Source organism: Eurosta solidaginis, chromosome 3 (genome assembly GCF_040869045.1).
Source record: "Eurosta solidaginis isolate ZX-2024a chromosome 3, ASM4086904v1, whole genome shotgun sequence".
Classification (NCBI taxonomy): domain Eukaryota; kingdom Metazoa; phylum Arthropoda; class Insecta; order Diptera; family Tephritidae; genus Eurosta; species Eurosta solidaginis.
This window is the reverse complement of record NC_090321.1, coordinates 244,171,856-244,196,470: the sequence shown is the minus strand read 5'-3', so window position 1 is coordinate 244,196,470 and position 24,615 is coordinate 244,171,856. Positions and strand designations below refer to the sequence as shown.

At 32.4% G+C, this 24,615-nt stretch overlaps 1 protein-coding gene across 1 annotated transcript in view; it reads left to right on the top strand.

Annotated features, from left to right (window-relative positions):
• Gp210 (nucleoporin 210) overlaps window positions 1-24,615 on the top strand; it is a 243,821-nt gene that overhangs the window by 149,016 nt on the left and 70,190 nt on the right. Inside the window, exon 21 of the mRNA XM_067775759.1 lies at window positions 9,543-9,695. Coding sequence (XP_067631860.1) covers window positions 9,543-9,695 — 153 coding nt within the window. The remainder of the gene's footprint in view (window positions 1-9,542; window positions 9,696-24,615) is intronic.

Here is a 24,615-nt window from a genome sequence, read left to right as displayed (position 1 = left end):
TTATTTCACATAAATATGTAGTTATATTATTAAATTTGAAAATAATCCACAATTTTCAATTTAAAAGTTGTTCGCAAAAGAGTTGTGGCAAGCAGAGACAGCAAATGCTTACAGTAAATAAATAGAGAAAAAAAATTTAAAAGAACACAATTCAATTGGACATTGTACTAAAATAGAAAAGAAACCCAAAGTTTTTAATTTTAAATAATTGTGCATTCCTACAAGAGAAATATCTTTTCATGCCTCCATTATCACGACAACCCCTGAAATAAGTTGGAAGAATTGCTATAAAATTGTTTGTTCGCTCGCGGTAATAAAACTGAATTGCCATATTTTGCCCCTTTACGTTTCAGGGCTGCCGCCTTCGTGTGGTAGCGACGTCATCCGCCGCCTCTCGCCAGTGATTTGGCAAACACTCCGAGTGTGTTTCTGCCATTAAAAGCTCCTCAGTGAAAACTCATCTGCTTCGCCATTTTGTATGATAAATGAAAAGAAGCGCGGCGCATATTTTTTAATATTTTTTTTTATATATTTTTTATATATTTTTAATATATTTTTTTATATATTTTTTTTATATATTTTTTTTATATATTTTTTTTATATATTTTTTTATATAATGTTTTATATATTTTTTTCTACATTTTTTTTATATATTTTTTTATATATTTTTTTTATATATTTTTTTATATATTTTTTTTATATATTTTTTTATATAATGTTTTATATATTTTTTCTACATTTTTTTTATATATTTTTTTATATATTGAAACGATTTTACTGTAATTCCTGTTATTTGCAACCTTCTACTAACATTCGTATCGCTAAACTATTGAATAAATGACTCCAATATTCAGTAATGCAAAATGGCCTTTATTTAAGTACTTCACAATAATACTGATACTTCACAACCAATAGCTTGATTAAATCAAACTGATTGTCGTGCCTCTACTGTGGCTGCTTTTATACTGTCCGGTTTCCTCGCCGACATATTTCTAGGCGCTTCTATTTCCAGAATTTACTAGTTAGTTATCAGCTATAAATTTCTCAGCTATAACTTTAGATGCACGGTTTTATAGCTTCTCTCATAGCCCATGTGCGTGTATATGTGAGTAATACTTGCACAATTATTGCAAACTTTCAGGAGTATCTCAGATATATGCATGGGGTTGTGCGTTGCTTCGCCGCTGCATGTACGTACATATGTGTAGACATAATGATTAATTTGGTTATGTGCATACAAGTCACTGCTCAATATCGGCTTAGAGATGATAGCACCCTTTAGTGTTGCTAGTATTCGTCACGATATTTTTTATTTTTTTATGTTTTTATATTTTTTTTTATATATGGTTATATATTTTTTTTTTATAATTAATTAAATAAAAGCGTTGGACCCGTCTAATTTCTTTTGATAGTCATAAGTAAGACCAACTGAACCTTAATCAGGTATGCTATGCCTCACATTTTTAGAAATTTCACGACCGTAAACGCACCTCCACTCCTTCAACGTCTATTAAGAGTCATGACTTTTGCGTCACAATTTGAACGACTAGTACCAAGAGTTACAATGTCAGTAGTTCGCAATAGACGCAATTCCGATAACCAGCACAGAATTTATAGGACTGCGACATCAACTTCATACCTGGGTGGACGCAGTTTTTCTTAATGCTCTGGGTCAAGTATCCGGTCAGAGATGCCGCCCTCGAAGTCATAAGCTGTCTAAGTGAATTAACTGAGGGGTGAAAATCGTATACTGCCGTCTCTAGCAAAAACGCAGTAATGTTTACTCACTGCCTTTATAATTTTCTTATTAACTTAACAATTAATGATTATAAACTCAAACTTAAAGATTAAACAAGATTTAGAAATTTACTACTTTTAGATTTACAAGATATGACAGTTCGCGTATAATTTCGGGCTCCGAAAATAATTATGAACCAAAATCACATAATAATGGCTATCCATGAACCAACTTAATAATAATACAAAATAAAACTCTCATTTCTCAATTTGCCAGCGGGCGTTGTATTTCATAGTGCTAAAAATGAATGGGCTTTAAATTGACAGAACCAGGGTCCACGGATCATGGATCAATTTTTCAAAATGTAGCCTATATTTTGCAGACGTCTATGCATTAAGGAATTTAATTGAAAACGCTTTGCCTGGTATTATAGTAATGAGTTCATTATTGATGACCATGTAACTTCAGTTTCGCGACTAATCCGATTAACAAGCTTGAAGTTGTTGAAGGATGTTTACATGTAATTACATCGCTTTAGTTGAATGAAACATATTCTCCTATTGGTATACAGCAAAGGGACAAAGTCATTATATTTGAATAAATGGTACCGATGAGATAATGAATCATATTGAACGGCTTGTAAGAAAACATATGGGGCATATTATCCCAGCACAAGATCTATTTTCCAAGGACATTCCATTTTTTCACAGTCTTGTTTGCTTAGTTGGTATATCAACATTCAAGTTGATATTTAAAAAATCTTTTATTTTGATTTTGTTTTTAAAAATTTATATTTTGTTTATTTTTGAGTTTAGATATTTTCTAACTAATTAGAATTTTCTTTTTTTTGAAGTTATTCAAAATTTTTAGTTAACACGAAAACTCAATTAAAATTATTTTAAAAATTAAAGTAAAGAGTACAAAGTAGTTAACACTATATTTACTCCCCCTCCAAGAAAATTTGAAACAAACAAATTATTAATTAATATTAAAAGTAACCTTTTTTTGTTTTTTGTTGTTTAATGTATTTGTATTTAAATTAGTGTTAATAAGTATGTTTGCTGGTTTAAGTAAATCAATTGAAATATTTTTAATAGTATTATTGTATTGAATTGTAAATGTTTTATGTTTCTTAGATATAACTTTAAAAGGTCCTTCATAAGGTGATTCTAAATTAGATTTACGAAGAACTTTAACAAAAAGATACTCACAATTTTCTAATTGTTTAGGAACGAACAAATTTTCTTTGTTATGATGAAAAACTTCAGAACGAACAAGCGAAAAATATTCTCTTATTTTATGAAGAGCGTCATTAGAAAAATCATGTTCTTTATTACTATTTGAAATAATTAATTCACCAGGTATTCTAAGTGTTTGGCCATAAACAAGTTCAGCAGATGAACATTTTAAATCTTCTTTAATAGAAGTTCGTAAACGAAGTAGAATGAATGGTAAAATGTCAGACCAATGAACCGAGTCGTTTGATGCTATAATTGCTGCTTTTAAAGTTCGATGAAATCTCTCTATCATGCCATTTGCTTGGGGATGGTAAGGAGATGTATGAATTTTATGAGAACCTAAAAGTTTAGTTAATTCTGTAAAAAATTTTGAGGTGAATTGTGAACCTTGATCTACTGTAATATTTAATGGTATACCAAATCGTGGTATATAATTTTGAATAAAAGTTTTTACTATAGTATTTGTTGAAATATCTTTAAGCGGATAAGCTTCAGGCCAACATGAAAATCTGTCAATAATTGTTAAAATATAACAATTTCCATTTGAAACTGGAAGAGGTCTAACAATATCCATATGAATATGTTCAAAACGGCCTGATGGTATTTGAATTTTTTGGATAGGAGATTTAGTATGCCTTGAAATTTTGGATTTTTGACAATTGATGCAAGATGAAGTCCAATCGTTAATCTCTTTACGCATGTTAGGCCAATAATATTTATTTTGAATTAATTTTCTAGTTGTTCTTATACTTGGATTAGATAATGAGTGAATTTTGTCAAATATAATTCTTCTCATAAAATGTGGAACATAAGGTCGAAAAGGTTGTAGAGAAACATCACACCATATGTTTAAATTAATAATTGGAATATGAATTTCTTTTAAATTATTTTTAGAATTTGGATCAGAAATGGTTTTTTGTAAAAATGTATCAGTTTGCTGTTCTTTATATAAAGTTTCTAAATTTATATCTTGAGTTGAAATTGCATTTATTTCTGGAATACGGGAAAGTGTGTCGGCAACTATGTTGTCTTTTCCACGTATATATTGAATATCATTTGTAAATTGAGCAATATATTCAAGATGACGTAGTTGACGAGGAGATCTATCTACTTTAGAATTTAGAACATGAATTAAAGGTTTATGATCAGTATAAATAGTAAAAGTTCTACCTTCAAGAAAATGTTTAAAATGTTTAATTGAATTATAAATAGCCAAAAGTTCACGATCAAATGTTGAATATTTAGTTTCTGTTGTAGTTAATTTTCTTGAAAAATAAGCTAAAGGTTCTAGTATATTATTGCTAGTTTGTTGAAGAACTGCTCCAATAGCAACATTTGATGCATCTACTGCTAATGATAAAGTACCATTTTTGTCGAAATGTGTAAGTAAAGTATTTTTAGCAAAAAGTTTTTTAACATTTTCGAAAGCTGTTGTGGTTTCATTTGTCCAATTTAATTGTTTGAGTTTGTTTTTAATTGCATGTGTTAACATTTCATGCAGAGGACTAAGTTCTGTTGCTAACATTTTAATATATCTGTGATAGTAATTTATCATACCTAAAAATTTTTGTAATTTATTTATAGAAATTGGTTTTTCAAAATTTGTTATGATTTCAATTCTATCTAAAGATGGTTTAATACCTTCGCCTGAAATTTCGTAACTTAAAAAATTTAATTTATTTACACCGAGAGTACATTTTGAAGGTTTGATATTTAAATTATATTCTTCAAGTCTTTTGAAAACTGATTTTAAATGATTTATATGTTGATCTTCATTATCACTGGCAATAAGAATATCATCAATGTATGTAAATACAAAATCGAAATCAGAAAATACTTCATTAATAAAGCGTTGGAAAGTTTGAGCACTGTTTCGTAAACCGAAAGGCATTCTTACGAATTCAAACATTCCAAAAGGGGTAGTTATTGCAGTTTTATGAATGTCTTCTTCTGCCATTGGAATTTGGTGGTAAGCACGCACAAGATCAATTTTGGAAAAAAATTGTTTGTTTTTTAAATCAATTGTTAAATCGTGAATATGTGGTAAAGGATACCGATCTGGTGTAGTAATAAAATTAAGTCTTCGATAGTCTCCGCAAGGTCTCCAATCATTTGGTTCTTTTTTAGGAACGAGATGAAGTGGAGATGCAATAGGAGAATTTGAGGGTCTGCATATACCAGTTTTAACTAAAAATTCAAATTCAGCTTTAGCAATTTTAAGTTTGATTGGATCAAGACGTCTGGGTTTCGAAAATGGTAAAATACCTTTTGTTTCTATCCTGTGAACCGTATGGTGTTTAACTTTTTTAGTATAATCTGGTTCACAGGTAATATATGGAAATTCATTAAGTAATTTTGAAAACTTATTTTCGACAATAGGAATTTTGAGTGAGAAAATATCAGAAAATCCAGAAGATCCAGTAACTTTAATTTTTGTAGTAGAATCCATTATTTCTTTATTTTTAATATTGACAATAATTCCGAATTTTTCTAAAAAGTTTTCTCCTAAAATTGGTGTATCAATATTCGCAATAATGAATGGAAATTCAAAATCTCTTCTTAAACCTAAATCAATTTTAAGTAGTTTTGTACCGAAAGTTTCAATTGAAGAACCGTTTGCTGCAGTTAAAGTAAGATCCGAATTTCTTTTATAAATTTTAAATTTAAGAAAAGGAATAACTGATACAACTGCACCTGTATCGATAAGAAAATTAAGTTTATTGAATTTATCAAATATGAATAGGCGACGAGTAGGTTTAATAATAGTTCCATTATCCGGCACCGTCATAATGGATCGTTTCAGTTTAAATTTTGTTCGGAATTTGAATTGTGATTTTGATTAAAATTGCATGGGGGTATACATTTAAGAGCGTTATTCTTAAATTTTTTGTGATACCAACAAATATTTGTTTGTGAAGTAAAATTACGATTGTTTGAAAAATTTCTTGATTTTGAAAAATTTCGAGATTTAAATCTATTTCTATCTTTAGATCTTGAACGGATTTGTAATTGATTAATATCATTAGAAATTTTATTTAAATTTTGAAAAATAGCCGTGGTTAATTCAGTTAAATTTTTAACGCATTGTTCTAAAATATTATTATTTATACTTGAGACTACAGGAGATTTGGAAGAATGACGTTTGTTGATTAAATCAAAAAGTTTGTCAGCTAAAATAATTACTTTATCTTTATTTTGATTGTTACTAGAAGTTAAATGGATTTGTATTTCTTGTGGCAATTTACGAATCCATAATTTGAAAAGTAATTCTTGACTTACAATGGAGTCAGTACCTATAAGTGATTTCATAAATCTGAATAATTCAGATGGTGAACGATCACCAAGTTCAGTTTTTGAAAATAATTGTTCTAATCGTTTTTCTTCGCTAAGAGAAAATCTTTCACATATAATTTTTTTGATTGTATCATATTTATTAAAAAGAGGAGGAGGGTTAATAACATCTAAAATTTTAGATATAGTATCTCGTTGAAGAGTAATTAGAACATTTTGAAATTTTAAATTATCATCATTGATATTGTTAATTTCAAATTGTCCTTCAACAAGCAAAAACCAGGCATCAGGACAATCTTGCCAAAATTGTGGTAATTTAATAGATTTAGTAGAAGGAAAATTTGTAAAGTTATCTTGTGTTGAAGTATTTTGTGTTATATTAGAGATGTTGTTTTGTGTTGTATTAATGTTAGAATTTTGAGTTGTATTGTGAGTCATGATGTTATTTGTATGGTTGATATTTTGATTTTCTGCATTTGTAAATTTACGAGTTCGTATTGGTGAACGTAGAACCATATGAAAAAAAAAAAAAATAAATAAAATAAAATGAAAAATTTGAAAATTAGGAAATATTTAAGATTTTTTTTGGAAAGGGAGTTAACAATTTAAATAAAATATTTAATTTTATATAAAAAATAAGTAAATTTAAATAATTGTTAAAATATAAAAATAATCTTAAAATAAATTTGAAAGTTAAAAGGTTTAAAATTTTAATTTAAATTATAATTGAAAAATTTTAAATTTAATATTAGAATAAAAATTATACTTACATAAAATTAAATTTAATAAAAAAATATTAAAATTAATAAGTAGTTGATTGATGATTGTTTAAAAAATATCTTGAAATTAATATCTGGATTGTTTGATATCGTAATGCTTTTGAAATATGCAATGGCTTTGTTGTTTTATTTGTAAATCTCTTAATTTTCATCGTGATGTCTTCATTTTAAATCTGTTCTTGTGTGTATTGCGTGCAAAGAATTTCAATAGTGCTATTTATTAAATTTTTTATTTAGTTAATTCTTCAGCGCGTAGTATTCAGACACCCAATTCTTTCGGCAAATCGGAAAGTTGATTGTATGACAAATTCAGCAAAGTAAGGCGTGTAAATAGAGATACAAATGCTGGTACTTTAGTTAGTTGATTCTTGACAAACACCAAATCACCAGCACAGTCCTTGAGAAGTTGAAGCAATTCAGGCAATGTACATTATAATGGATTGTTGATAGATATTGTATTGTAATAGTAGAGAATTTAATTTTGTTTTATTTTTGTTCACTATTGTATTAAAAATTTAAAGATTCTTGTTCAATTAATTTAATGATATTGAAGCGAAAATTTTGCACATAAACTATTTTGTAAATAATAGTCTAAATTATTTTAGATGTTTTTACACTATACACATTTTTAGTTTATTTTAGAATATGTTTCTGTTAATCAAATTCCTATATAAAATAGTTTTTGAGTTTTAAACTAATCACTGCCTTAATGATCTGGCTTTTCTTTAATCACATTTCCGTATCATTGTGTAAGCACATGTATGTGATAATTATAGTCACATTAACATCTATAATTCACTAGTTCTGCATTTAACAACGTTAATTTAAGTCCAAATTCGTTGTACAAGTATGCACGTTCAAATAATTTTAGGTCCGTTGGTAGGATCGCCAATATATCAACATTCAAGTTGATATTTAAAAAATCTTTTATTTTGATTTTGTTTTTAAAAATTTATATTTTGTTTATTTTTGAGTTTAGATATTTTCTAACTAATTAGAATTTTCTTTTTTTGAAGTTATTCAAAATTTTTAGTTAACACGAAAACTCAATTAAAATTATTTTAAAAATTAAAGTAAAGAGTACAAAGTAGTTAACACTATAGTTGGGTACCAAAGCTATCTGGAAAAAATGTGCCTAATATGTGTCAGACCGCTACTTGTAGATCGGTAGTAAAAGGGTTAACACAGTTGACATGATTTGACTCATATTAAAATCTTTAAACATCCAAACAGCTTTTAAGTAACATACAGAGTTAATAATTTTAAGGAACACTGTTTCCAGCAGGGACGAAAATTTGCGGATCAAAAAATTATTCTAGGTGAAATTTTATGGGTTCCTGGGGATACACATAGCATTTTCATGACGAGTTTGGCATCCTTTTTATTTTTCGGACTTTTTTTTTTTTCAAAAAAATACACAAATAAAAATAAAATCCGGACTTTTATTTCTCAAACACAAAAAAAAGAAGGCTATATCAACTCAGTTCGTCGCCCTGATCAATTCGGTATACTTAATGGTGAGTCTATCTTCTATATTTCTCAACGTTACAAACATCGGACCAAAGGTAATATACCATTTCATGTTCATTAAAGGTATAATTAGTACTAAAAGTGTGTGTCTCCACTATTCTCGACTTTCAATTTTGGTATGCGTTCTACACTATAGCCTAAAATGTTCCCCTCTCCACTATATTTCCATACACTATTACTGTGTGTAATTCTGCATGAGCGTTTCTATAATCTCAAACTTAGATGTATATACATGTAAAAAACACGGCTTGTTGTTAGCTTATGGCGCTGTCTGAGTGAAGCAGTCCGACAAGAGTTCTATGTAAATCCGGCCGAAGAAATAAAAATTCGTAAACACATTTTTTCAGAAAACATTAGTCAGAACCCTTTTTTCAGTTCGGCCTTATAACTATGGAAACGCTCAACTTTTATTTTCAGACTTATAAAATAAAAGTCCGGATTTAATAATTTCTTTCGAACTAACATATGTTAAGTCGGGAAATAATTTTTTCTGAAGGACTTTTCTTATAAAAGGAATAACAGTTTGGGTCTCTGGTTTCCAGGATAATTAATGTAATATTTGTATGCATGATTGGTCTCCTGAATTCCCCACAATTTTCCAAATATTACTGTGCCACCACATTATGCGTAGCAAGCATATATAATATCTTATTCCTACGAATTAATTTCAATATTTACAATTTTCCTATTAATTACACTGCCAGCTTTGTTTACAATCTCAATGTTCACTCATTTACAAGAGTTCTTGACATGAAATAATCGACAATTTAAGTTTATAAACAATATAACAATTTTCAATTTGTAGAGCTTGAGTAAGTAAGTTAAATCATAAATTTGAGTATGTACATGTGTTGATACACTATTAATAGATAAAATAATATATTCTAAGAGTTAATTGATTTCCACAAATCTATGTAAGTGCGCGTTTAGCTAAAACCCTCTTTTGCAATTTCGTTATTTTTTCAGGTAAAAGCATCCAATACAAAACATTTGCAAGTCATACAACAAGTAAAGGCACATGGTTCGCTACAATACAAGGTGAAGATCCTGCATGAATTGCCAACGGATGAAGAATTATTTATCCATGTCCATTCACCAACAACACTACAAGATATTGAGGTAAGCCAACGGTAGTAAATAATGAATTATCACCACACAAAAAGTGTTGGTCAAGTGTGGTATGTATGAATGAGTGTAAAATGATGCGAGTAAATGTATATATATATATATATATATGTATGCATGTTTATTCAAGAATGTCCTGTCGTTTATTTGTGTAATAAACGAGGCTGATTGTAGTTGCTGTTGTCAAGCTAGTTGTGACAATGACAATGATGGTGATACTGATAGTGATGATTAAGCAAAAGCGTATTTGTACCGGAAGACCTTACTTACATACCACTTTTGCATATTTGTAACTTGTATGAAATGTGTTTTTGTGTAAGTCTAGGAAACGAGGCAACGCTTGAGTAATTCATACGTGATTACTTGTTTGAAAAATAGTTTGTATGTGACACAAACAACAAACGCCTGAAGTGGAGTGGCTTATCTATGCATATACTGGGTCTTCGAAAAGGTGCTGGAGTTTTTGGTTTGATGTATAAAAATCTTCGCTCACGTTAAGGGGAATCCAGAATGTAAGCGTAGGCGTAGTGTGTGGTATTAGCATGTTGTATAGGGGAATACAGGATGTAAGTGTAAGTCACTACACTACTACACTGTAGCGTAATGTGCGAACAATGGACGTGGTTGAGTTGATATAAGCGAGATCATATAGCAAATCAAGGCAAGGAAAGGAATGAAAGGTAAAGTGAAGGAACACCAAAGGAGAAACAGGAAGAGAAGAAAAGGGGAAAGAAAGGAAAGTGATTTAAAGGAAAAAGAGCGAATGAGGAGAGGAAAGATTAGAATAAAAACCGAAGCCGGAACTGAAACCAGACGGCGTGTTATCGAGGTTAGGTTAGGTTAAACTGGCCGGTCCGTGTACACTTCACATAGACCGAACTGAAAACCTCTTTAAGACACCAGGACCTATGTTATAAAATGGCTCCGTCCTCTTGTCAAATACCAAAAGCTTTCTAGGCAAAAGGCTTCTTGCTGCTTTCAAAGATCTGATAGCTGAGCCACTCTTATCAGTCGGAGTCTTAGCCTCGCGAGGGCAGGGCACGAACACAAAATATGCTCGATCGTTTCCTCTTCCAACCCGCACTTCCTACATTTGCTATCACAAACAATGTCTACGGTAGAAGCTTCGAGGGATGTGCCCTGTTGAGCTAGCTTTTTCATTTCCATCTATACCCAGGGGTCATCGAAGTGTTAATGGTTTGTAATGGATGAGTTATGGGGTTGTTATCGACGGGCTATGGACGACGAGGTATCGGTTTGTTGCGGGTGTTTTATCGACAAATAATTATCGATTATTTAATAATAATTATCGATTATTTAAAGAAAAGTTAAGATATGTATATGTATAATCAAAAAGTTGTCGAAAAGTAATGGATTTGTGATCGTTTCGTTACAACTTGTTTTCGGCATGTTATCGATTTCCTATTGAAAATTTTTCGATTTGTAATAAAAAAATTATCGACATGGTATCGGAAAATTATCGATTTCTTATAAAAAAAGTTATCGATTTTATATCGAAAAATTATCAGCATCGGCTTTTGGTTTTGTGTAAATTTTTTTTTGATATTTTAGACTTATTGCTCACCTGACTTTATGAAATAGAGTAAAATTAAAATAGCGCAGTAGTAATTTGCAATTTGGCTCTACAAATTGGAAATTTAAATGATTTAAAATTTAACCACAACTTTTTAACCGTGTGTATTAGACTGGGTGGATTTATTAACCGATATCGCGCCATCGATTCCGATAGGATTTGGGCTCAGAAAAAAAAAGTTCCACTACGCCATATATGTAATACTCCTACATATATTGCTACAAAAGGCTAGGTACATTCCCAAACATCAGAGTGCCGATATATTGTTGTTTAAACGTTTTTGTTTTTGTATTCAATAATAGAATGTACCTAAATTACAATTTTTTCTTGTCATACTTATGCTGCTACAATCACAAAAATTGTATAGGCTGTCTTGTTTTGATTTCGAATTCAAAACACATTGCGAGCATTTTCTATTAGCAATATAGGAGTATTACATATATGCACTAAGTATACCCAAAAAAATAAATTTCGAGCCTGCGAAATTTAATTATTTATACTCAGCGTGCTTTGCACACAGAGTATATTAACTTTGATTGGATAACGGTTGGTTGTACAGGTATAAAGGAATCAAAAAGACGTCCATATATCAAAATCATCAGTATCTATCGAAAAAAAATAATTTGATTGAGCCATATCCGTCCGTCCGTCCGTCTGTCCGTTAACATGATAACTTGAGTAAATATGGAGATATCTTCACCAAATTTGGTACACGCGCTTATCTGGACCCAGAATATATTGGTATTGAAAATGAGCGAAATCGCATGATAACCACGCCCACTTTTTATTTATATAACATTTTGGAAAACACAAAAAACCTGATTATTTAGTAAATAATACACCTAGAATGCTGAAATTTGCCATGTGGACTGATATTTGGACTCTTGATAAAAAATTGAAAAAAAAAAAAAAAAATTTAAATGGGCGTGGCACCGCCCACTTGTGATAAAATCAATTTTACAAATATCAAAAAACGTTAAAACTATCGTAACAAAATTCGGCAGAGAGGTTGCCTTTACTATAAGGAATGCTTTGAAGAAGAATTAACGAAATCGGTTAAGGAGCCCGCCCACTTTTATATAAAAGATTTTTAAAAGGGTCGTGGATGAATAAAATAAGTTATACCTTTACAAAAGAGCTTTATAGCAATGGTGTTTCATTTCCCAAGTGGATTTATAACAATAAATAGGAAAAACTTTAAATTTAAAAAAATGGGCGTGGCACCGCCCCTTTTATGACTAAGCAATTTTCTGTGTTTCGGGAGCCATAACTCGAAGAAAAATTTACATATCGTAACAAAAATGGGTTCTCATACTTTCCTTATAACGGAAAATATTTCTAGTAAAAATGGACGGAATCGGTTAAAGACCACGGGAACTTAGATATAAAATAAGTTTAAAAGGGTCGTAGACTAGAATAATAGGCTACAACTTAGCAAAAAATAGTTTTGAATCAATGATATTTCACTTATCAAGTTTTATTGTAAGAGGAAATGGGGTGAATTTTTTTTAAACGGGAGGTGCCACGTGTTATGTAGAAAAGTAATTTTTCTGAAATGAAATGTGCAATTGAAGCTCGCGCTGAGTATATAATGTTCGTTTACATCCGAACTTAGACACCTTTACTTGTTTTTACTTTTTTGTACTTTGATTTTTAAGGTTTTTTTCATGACCTACTAAAAAAATTTTCAGTTTGTTGTATACCCTGTCTGACCCAAAAATTCCGCTAAAAACGTTGTTGATAACAGGTTTTGAAAAAAAAAAAAAATTTTTTTATAATTTTTTTTAGCGGACATTCTTAGGTCGGGCAGGGTATACATGAAGATTTTACAATGAAATGAACATTTTTTAGTAGGTCATGAAAACAACCTTAAAAATCAAAGTCGAAAAAAGTAAAAAAAATGAAATTTCGCAGGCTCGAAAATTATTTTCTTGGGTATGCGTAGTGGAACGAAATTTCGATAGCGCGATATCGGTTAACTTTCGTCCATACAAATCCACCCACCCTAGTGCATATGTTATATTTCTTTATTGGCAATTTGTAATGAAAAATTTTAAAATTTTTTCACACACAATAAATTCATAAACGGTACTAGATTGTTCTTAGTTATTGTTCTATTGTTTTCGAAACTTGTTTACATTAAAAAGAACGTTACTGTTAATATAGACGTATTATGATGAGTGCACTATAGATTGATCTAAGCGAAGAATTTGCACTTATGTTTACAAGAAAAAAATGTCGTATAAACGTTTTTGTACACCCAGTACATACTATAAGTATCTCTTCACATCTATATGTATATTTATATATAGGTATGTTTCTGAAGTGTGAACATTTTTCTACTTCAGCAACGTCATTCTCAGCCTCATCTGGTCTTATCACACTTATGGTGCAGCCCACAAAAGTTGATGTTTACTTTGCTCCACTTTTCTATTTGCTAAGTATTTTAATGAAAATTATGTCCTAGTTCTGACAGTGATAGTTGTTATTTGTTTATACATATATACAAAGTGTAACAAACAATTGGCTAACCTAATATTTATCTACAAACAAATTCAATGTCACTCAACATTTCCTTTTCATTAACTCATTTAAAGTACTTTTTCTACAGCTGGTTTTTCAAAACAAAAATTTAAGGTGAGTCAGGGAGCGAATTGATTTTCTCAATGAATTTACTTTGAAAAATATTAAAAAAAAAAAAAAAAATAAATGTAAGGCGCGATAACCTCCGAAGAGATCTAAAGCCGAGCTTCTCTTCCAATTTGCGTCGTGCTCCTCTTGCTTTTCCTCTTGCTTGGCCGGACGGGACCTACATGTTTTATGCCGACTCCGAACGGCATCTGCAAGGCAGATGAGTTTTCACTGAGAGCTTTTCATGGCAGAAATACACCCGGAGCGCTTGCCAAACACTGCCGAGGGGCGACCCCGTTAGAAAAATTTTCTTCTAATTGAAAAACCTTATTTCTAAAATTTTGTTGTTGCTTTGCCCGTGGTGTGGACCCAGGGCATACGGTGTGGTAGGCGGAGCACGCTACCATCACACCACGGTGGCCGCCAATGAATATGAAAATTATTTAGTGCTGTTTAAAAATGGAAATTGAAATGCATTTGGAAAAGTCATTGTTGTATTCTAGAAGCAGAAGATAATTTTTAAGTTTATATTTTAAAACTAGTACAAACTGAGACAGAGAAGCATAGAGTATTTTTTGATATAAAATTAATTTAATTTTTAAAGAAAAATAAAGGTAAAACAAGTAAGGAAGGCTAAGTTCGGGTGTAACCGAACATTACATACTCAGCTGAGAGCTTTGGAAACAAAATAAGGGAAAATCACCATGTAGGAATATGAACCTAGGGTAACCCTGGAATGTGTTTGTATTACATGGGTATCAAATGGAAGGTATTAAAGAGTATTTTAAAAGGGAGTTGGCCATAGTTCTAAAGGTGGACAGGGGTAACTTTAGAATGTGTTTGTACGATATGGGTATGAAATGAAAGGTGTTGAAAGGGAGAAGGCCTTAGTTCTATAGGTGAACGCCTTTTCGAGATAACGCCGTAAAGGCTTTATAATGTGTTTGTACGATATGGGTATGAAATGAATGGTGTTAATGAGTATTTTAAAAGGGAGTGGGCCTTAGTTCTATATGTGGACGCTTTATCCAGATATCGCCATATAGGTGGGCCAGGGGTGACTCTAGAATGTGTTTGTACGATATGGGTATCAAATGAAAGGTGTTAAAAGGGAGAAGGCCTTAGTTCTATAGGTGAACGCCTTTTCGAGATAACGCCATAAAGGTGGACCAGGGGTGACTCTATAATGTGTTTGTACGATATGAGTATCAAGTTAAAGGTATTAATGAGGGTTTTAAAAGGGAGTGGCCCTTAGTTGTATATGTGAAGGCGTTTTCGAGATATCGACCAAAATGTGGGCCAGGGTGACCCAGAACATCATCTGTCGGGTACCGCTAATTTATTTATATATGTAATACCACGAACAGTATTCCTGCCAAGATTCCAAGGGCTTTTGGTTTCGCCTTGCAGAACTTTTCATTTTCTTCTACTTAATATGGTAGGTGTCACACCCATTTTACAAAGTTTTTTCAAAATTAATTTTTTGTGTCAATAAACGAATCAAATTACCATGTTTCATCCCTTTTTTCGTATTTGGTATAGAATTATGTTTTTTTTTGCATTTTTCGTAATTTTCGATTTCGAAAAAGTGTGCGCGATTATAGTCACGTTTCGGCCATTTTTTGTACCAAGATCAAGTGAGTACAGATAAGTACGTGGACTAAGTTTAGTAAAAATATATCGGTTTTTGCTCAAGTTATCGTGTTAACGGCCGAGGGGAAAGACAGACGGTCGACTGTGTATAAAAACTGGGCGTGGCTTCAACCGATTTCGCCCATTTTCACAGAAAACAGTTGCCGTCATAGAATCTATGCCCCTACCAAATTTCAGAAGGATTGGTAAATTTTTGTTCAACTTATGGCATTAAAAGTATTCTAGACAAACTAAATGAAAAAGGGCGGAGCCACGCCCATTTTGAAATTTTCTTTTATTTTTGTATTTTTTTTCACCATATCATTACTGGAGATGAATGTTGACATAATTTACTTATATACAGTAAATATACTCAATTTTTTGTTAAAATTTGACTTTTAAAAAATTTTTTTTTAAAAGTGGGCGTGTTCTTCATCCGATTTTTCTAATTTTTATTTATCACATATATAGTAATAGTAGTAACGTTTCTGCCAAATTTCATCATGATATCGTCAATGACTGCCAAATTACAGCTTGTAAAACTTTGAAATTACCTTCTTTTAAAAGTGGGCGGTGCCACGCCCATTGTCCAAAATTTTACTAATTTTCTATTCTGTGTCATAAGGTCAACCCACCTACCAAGCTTCATCGCTTTATACATCTTTGGCAATGAATTAACGCATTTTTTCTGTTTTTCGAAATTTTCGATATCGAAATAGTGGGCGTGGTTATAGCCCGATATCGTTCATTTTAAATAGCGATTTGAGATGAGTGCCCAGGAACCTGCATACCAAATTTCATCAAGTTGAGCTCTGCTCAACTGAGTATAATGCTGAGCGACTTATAAGTCTATATATAGAGCGTAATTTTTGTTCGCCGAGAGACGACTTTACCTCTCAATTGCCTACTCAGTCCAAAGTAGCACTTGTTGGTAGAAGTTATTATCCGTTTGATTTCAAATCTGACTTTGTTTTTGCTGTTAATTCCGGTTACCAAATAGAAGCAATTTTTCACAGTCTCAAATTTATAACCATCAACAATGACGTGGCTACCAAAGCGCAAATGCGCCGATTCTTTCTTCATCTTGTCCTCAATTACCGCAAGATCCACGTTTTTTTCTGCTTCTTTATCTAATCCAGACCAGGCAGAACTCACAGTGCGTTTTTTCAGGCCAATAACGGATGCAGTTCTACATACTAACAGTACACATAGCAATTCGCCCAAATTTGATTAAGAGAAACTTCCTGAATATTTTCGAAACTCATATTTTGCAAAGTTGTGCCTTTCAATCCGATTCAATTCTTGGACTTTTCAGATTATACCAAAAGTGTTTTAATAAAAGTGTTGTGTTTGACGGAATTGGAAATAACCGCTCCGAGCCGTTCGAAACTAAACTAGATTCCTGTGTGAGACCCTATCATGCGATTTTTTTTTTAATTTGATGCTGAAAAAAATTATACTAGCTTCAGAACCTAACCACCCTGAAACAATATTCTTTAAAAGCGTGAAATTTGTGGCGTACGCTGACGAATTGGCCTCATCGGTCTGAAAACCCGCGCCGAAAGTCTTGATTACTTCAAACTGAAACAAGAGGCGGAAAAGATGGAAACTGTTGAGGCGGCTCTGAAAGTGTTCGCGAGAAAAGTTCTTCGCTGGATTTACGGACGTCTATGCGTTGGCAAGCGCGGAAAAAGATTTAACGATGCAGCTCATCAGAGAAAACAAAAAAGCAGTGAAAATTTCGATCAAAATTCGTCAAAATGGAATGGTATATTAAGCTTGTCACGAATATCAAAATTCTAAGTAAACTGAATTAATCAAGTTGGCAATTTGGTTTGGTTGTGCCATGCCCGTCTGTCAGTTTGAACGAAAATGAGACATATATCTTGATGAAACTTTTTCGGCGGGTATATTTTCGTGTCGGATTGGACATTTATTGGAACCAGGTCGGATCACTATAGCATATATCCCCCATACAACCCATTTTTCACAGAAGAGGTTTTTTGGTAGTATCCTCAGTTTATAGACTAGATATTTCGAATTTTAACAAATGCTTTCGAATATGGCATATATTATTGTCTGAAAAAATCTTGTAGATCGGTCGTATATATATATAGCATATGGTGAATTTTGGGGATTTCTGATAATTTAGTACCTTTTGCTAACGTTCGTATCGCTGAACTGTCGAATAAATAACTCCAATATTCAGTATTACAATATGGTCTTTATTTAGTCTGATTCCTCAGCTTGCGCTGCTTTTATACGCTCGGTTTTCTCGTTCACCCATTTCTCCTAATGTCTAGTAATTTCGCGAACTTGCTTGGTTGCCAGCTATATACATGTATATTTGTAGTTTATGCTTTTCCACTAGCCATATGCGTACGTATGTGTGAGAAACTACATCGACTGATGACTACATGTGTGTGTGTGAGATATCTTTTCTTAATTTCTACCCCATTTTGACAGCTAAAAGCTTCAAATTTCATTAAATGCTTACGTATATGTCATATGTATATGTGACCCGGCCTATGAATAGGTGGCTTATGACCCAAAAAAGCAATTGCGAGAAACAGCTGTTAAAGATAAACAATGCATTTCTTCAGTTTCTTATTAGTTTTTTTTTTGCATCATGAACAGTCATGCCCAAAAGGCAACCGAAAGAGGCAAAAGAGCATAAGAGAGATAAGTTCGTGTGTGTATACAAAGAGCGATGTTTTTTTCAATGCAAAGCACAAACCAGTTTCTGACCGAAAAAATATCGTGTGAGTGCTCAGATTTAAAAGCAATGCTGAACGAGTAGGACGTGTGTCGCTTGTGAATAATGTCTGTCGAAGAAGAATTTAGCGAGGTTTTTCAAACATATTTCTGTGAAAACGTAGATAATGATGATGATTCTTTCGAAAATGTTGGTATCAATTACGAGGACGAACTACAAGCATTTTTTCAAGCTGAAGGTCAAATGGAAGTGGATGAAAATATCATCTCCAGAACACTTCTAAGAAAGTTAGGACTTTCTAGTTCTCACCACGTGACAGAGCGTCTCAAAAACTATCGAAACCAGAAAAAAAGTGGAAAATTTTTTTTTGAGTGTATAAGCCACCTTTTGATAGGCCGGGTCACATATTGTTCAGATAAGTGATTCATGATCATAGCTATCTCATGCAGACCACAAGAAATGTGAAACTTTATATCCTCGCCCAAAGTACAGACCAACTTTTTTGTTTTATATTTATAGAAAATTTCGCTGAAGTATGTACATTTTATACTCAGCTGAGCAGAGCTCACAGAGTATATTAACTTTGTTCGCATAACGGCAATCCGTAACGGCATAAACTAATCGAGATAGATATAGACTTCTATATATCAAAATGATCTGGGCGAAAAAAGAAATTTATTTAGCCATGTCCGTCTGTCCGTCCTCCGTCCGTAAACACGATAACTTGAGTAAATTTTGAGGTATCTTGATGAAATTTGGTATGTATGTTCCTGGGCACTCATCTCAGATCGCTATTTAAAATGAACGAAATCGGACTATATCCACGCACACTTTTTCGATATCTAAAATTTCGAAAAATCCAAAAAGTGCGATAATTCATTGCCAAAGACGGATAATACGATGAAACTTGGTAGGTGGGTTGACCTTATGACGTAGAATAGAAAATTAGTAAAGTTTTGGACAATGGGCGTGGCACCGCCCACTTTTGAAAAAAAGGTAATTTGAAAGTTTTGCAAGCCGTAATTTGACAGTTGTTAAAGATAGCATTATGAAATTTGGCAGGAACTTTACTACTATTACTATATATGTGCTAAACACAAATTAGCTAAATCGGATGAAGAACACGCCATTTAAAAAAAAAAAAATGTTTAAGTCAAATTTTAACAAAAAATTTATTATCTTTACAGTATATAAGTAAATTATGTCAACATTCCACTCCAGTAATTATATGGCGCAACAAAATACAAAAATAAAAGAAAATATCAAAATGGGCGTGGCTCCGCCCTTTTTCATTTCATTTGTCTAGAATACGTTTAATGCCATAAGTCGAACAAAAATTAACCAATCCTTGTGAAATTTGGTAGGAGCATAGATTCTATGACGATAACTGTTTTCTGTGAAAATGGGTTGAAGCCACGGCCAGTTTTTATACACAGTCGACCGTCTGTCCTTCCGCTCGACCCTTAACACGATAACTTGAGCAAAAATCGATATATCTTAACTAAACTTAGTTCACGTACTTACCTGAACTAACTTTATCTTGGCACAAAAAATGGCCGAAATCCGACTATGACCACGCCCACTTTTTCGATATCGAAAATAACGAAAAATGAAAAAAATTCCATAATTCTAAACCAAATATGAAAAAAGGGATGTCACATTGTCATTCGATTGGTTTATTGACGCAAAATATAACTTTAGAAAAAACTTTGTAAAATGGGTGTGACACCTCCCATATTAAGTAGAATAAAATGAAAAAGTTCTGCAGGGCGAAATCAAAAGCCCTTGGAATCTTGGCAGGAATACTGTTCGGGGTATTACATATATAAATAAATTAGCGGCACCCGACAGATGATGTTCTGGGTCACCCTGGTCCACATTTTGGTCGATATCTCGAAAACGCCTTCACATATACATATCCCCTTATAAAACCCTCATTAATACCTTTAATTTGATACCCATATCGTACAAACACATTACAGAGTCACCCCCGGTCCACTTTATGGCGATATCTCGAAAAGGTGTCCACCTATAGAACTAAGGCCCTCTAACTTTTAAAATACTCATTAACATCTTTCATTTGATACCCATATCGTACAAACAAATTCTATAGTCACCCCTGGTCCACCTTTATGTCGAAAAGGCTTCCACCTATAGAACTATGGCCTACTCCCTTTTCAAATACTCATTAACACCTTTTATTTGATACCAATGTCATAAAAACACAAATTCCAGGGTTACCCGAGGTTCATTTTCCTACATGGTGATTTTCCCTTATTTCGTCTCCAAAGCTCTCAGCTGAGTATGTAATGCTCGGTTGCACCCGAACTTAGCCTTCCTTACTTGTTTCTCCATATCTTATAAAGCCGATTATTCGGATATGGCATAAGATTATTGCTCAGCTCCATTCATGGAAGGCATGAAGTCTTCGGCACAGGCGAAGACAGTGCCGTGCTTACTTGTTTTATTTTCGATAGTTTAATCGAATTCTGTAAATGAAGCTGTGCAAACCAATCTCATAAGAGTATTCGAAAAAAATCGGGAAAATATTATGAAAACCTTGAACTTTTTATTTAAACATTTTCTGAACTTTTATTATTGAGTATGCAGTTTTGTAGTCTAATAATTTTAAGTCCAGGCAAGAAATTATAAAACACAATTCAAAAAAAATAAAATAAAATAAAATAAAATAAAAAAAAAAAATTATAAAACTGATTAAAAAATTCGAATCTTTCGCAAGTTTCTTTTCAAATTTTCCAGTTTTTTCGAAAACGTTTTTGAGATTGGTATGCATAGTTGAAGTTGCAAAATTCATTGAAGTTTTTTCTAAAATTATCGAAAAGAATAAAATTATCAAAATTGATTTGAAGAAATGTGATAAAACTTCCGATCGCTATTTTCGTGTTTGCTGCTGTGTAGGGACTTTATGTACATATGTATGTAGATACGTACCTACGTATTTTGTCTTATTAATGTATCGCAGAAATTCATGTCTTGTGATTTAATATGCGTGTACATACATACATATGTATTACCAAATATAAGTATATGATATAATATGTGTATATTAAATTTTTTGGCACAAAATATTTTATCGCCCCTCATCTGTGTTAGAGCAATATTGCATTTGTTTTTGTTGGTTTTCTAATTGTTGTTATTATTGCTGCATACGCATTCAAACACGTAAGTCCTCCTTTGTTTCTGCTTACCACATCACAAAAAAGCGCACCGTGCCACAATAACAAATTGAAAATATAGTTGGAAATTTTACGAGCATCATGTGAATTGCAAGTGGATACAAGTTAGCAACAACAAGCAATAGCAACAGCAGCGGGCAACCACAAGCATAACCACAAAATCTAAATATCTATGTTTGTACATGGGTATGTATGTTGCAGCAGCTGAAGCAACAAAATCCTACAATTTAATATAACACGAATCTATACGATTTTAAAAGGTCTTATGTGGCAGTTACCCACCGACGTGTGCCGTACGTAAGGACGTTTGTCGTACGAAGTACGTTTGACCGAACTCTCAAGCCCGTAGGAATCAATGTGTGCGTATGTGTACATGTACATAACATATTTGTGTGTGTATTGTTTACAGATAAGCACTGTTGCCATTGACCATTTTGCATGTATGCTTATGGAAACATCAACTTTTTCCAATTTAATTTTTGATATTGTAAAAGGCCGGAATACATATTAAATAAGTATAAATAGATTGCATATTTATAATCAGCACTTTTACATAATTATTTCGAATTATTTTCACAATTTTTCAAACTTTAATTAGGTGTTTTTGCATAAAATTGCAAACGGTTAAAAATTAGCGCACAAAAGTTTACTAGGCAACTCTGTCTAGTGAGAGAGCGATCAGCTGACACGTTCTTACGGAAAAAATCAAAATTGTTTTGATTTCTACGTTCCGGGCTACGTACGTACGGGCGTTGCACGTCGGTGAGTTTTCGTTTACATTGCACACTCATAAGATAGGTCGTGTCAGCTGACACGTTTTTGGTACGTACGTTCGTGAGTAACTACCGCATAACAGTTAGTGAACCCAAATACATGTTATACGACGCCATAATTTCTCTTAGTGTATATGAATCTAAACTTATCTATGTATCGTTGCCGTTACGAAGTTATTTCTTGTCGCCATAGGAAAGTTGATGGCGGTTATATATGTACATATGTATGTACGTACATACTGCCCATTTGTTCTTCCTTTCTCTGGCCTTTTTATATCCTTTGTATTAGGTCGGTTTAACGATTTTTAAATAACTTAACACATACAGGTTAAGACTCGCGATAGGTGGCGCACGGATCGCAATAATTAGATGAGAACTTGAACCGGATTTTAGGTAACTACTGGATGAGCTAGAGATTTGAAATCTCAAACTTAATTCAGAGGCCGATGACAGTATAAAACGCATTACGAAAAGTTTCGCTAGTTTGCGCATGAATTGAGATATTTAGAAAAATCGTACGGAACGGAGGGAATCTTGCGATCGATTTTTAAGTGAGCTTCAAACGTGAGACTTCACAGATAGGTTAAGACATCTTAGCAAAGGAAAAAAAAAGAAGAAATAAATTCGAAATAATTAGATGATACTTTGGAAATTTCAAACCGGCTTTTAAGTAACTTCTAGAGGAGCTGGAGACTTGAAATTTCAAACTGATTTCAGAGGCCAATGACAGTATAAAGCATATTACAAAAAGCTTCGCTAGGGGGCGCACGGATTGAAATATTAACAAAACTCGTGCGGAACGGAGGGAAACTTACGAACGATTTTTAAGTAGCTTCTCATAGCTACAAACGTGAATCTTCACAGATAGGTTAAGACAACTGGACAAAAGAACAAAAGGACAAAAAAAAAAAGATCCGTTATGTAGCGCACGTATCGATATAATTACAGTGAGCAAACCACGTACTCATTTGTAACAATACAAGCTTGACATACATGAGCAATTTTCAAGCTTAGAAATTAATGTAACTTGACGTATTTCTCTGATATGTACTATATTGTATACATACAAGTATTCTATGCATTCTGACTTGATAAAAATAAGTGTTTCACCTTATAATAAATAAGGCACTACTCACTTCCACCTAGAACTAAAAAGTAGAAAATAAAATCAAAATAAAAAAAATTGTAAGCACTTCCTTTGTATGAATGGACTAAAACCAGCTAAAAATGTGTCCTTTTACAAAGACATATTCTTGCTGAACTTTGATTTTTTAATTTCAACATAGATATTGTAAACAATTTTATGAGAATTAAAAATATGAAGGTGGAGCGCAATTAATTGATCATATATTGATAAGTTAACTCCTTTTCTGCCAACTTTCCAATCCAAGTAAAGTGCGCTCCACTTTTATATTTTTATCTCTCATAAATAAGTATTTTTACAATTTCTGTGTCTTAATTAAAAAATCAAATTTCAACAAGAATATGTCTTTGTAGAAGGATGTATTTTTTGCTGATTTTTGTCCATTTATATAAAGGAAGTGCTTGCAATTTTTTTATTTTCTTTTTATTTTGTTTTTGCTTCACTCTGATTTTGCTTATGACATCATGATAAAATAATGGGTTAGCAACATTATTAAATGTTTCAAGTATTGCTATGAATTATTCTGCAAATGAATTGCTACCATGTTTATATGTATATGTATTAGGGCGGGTCAAATTGTATGGGGAAAAATGGGGAAAAAACTTCAGGTGCACATCCAGTTTCTGAATTTATGGGTCATACTGAGTAATATTGTCCATGGGACTTTAGATCTGAAATGAATTTCGAGCCTCCCTAATTTTGTTAGAAAATTGTATATCCCAATCCGAATCCGAATTTGACATTTATTTTGATGTATATAATTTGTGAGAGCCGCTATTCGGATTGGGATATAAAATTTTCTAACAAAATTATGGAGGCTTGAAATTCAATTCAGACCTATGGTCCCATGGACAATATTACTCAGTATGACCCATAGATTCAGAAACTGGATGTGCCTTTTCAACAATAAATTTGACCCACCCTAATATGTGTGTATGCATGCATGTGTATGTGTGTGCCGAGGCTCCGTAGTATTAATCAAAGTTCGGTAAGTGTAGCATTCTTTCAGCGACAGGCGCTTAGAGTTAGCCCAGAACATCTCCTTCGGTGAAACTACGCTTTGCAGGAGACATACAGATCAAAGTGTGACCTTTCTACCAGTCCCTAACATTAGGGTTAAGTTCGAAACCTTCCTGGAGTAAGTGAATGAAGGACATTCCCTCCACGAGGAGCTACTCCTAAAATTTTCGAACGATCCTCGGATCTTCCGTAATGGTCAAAGCGTTG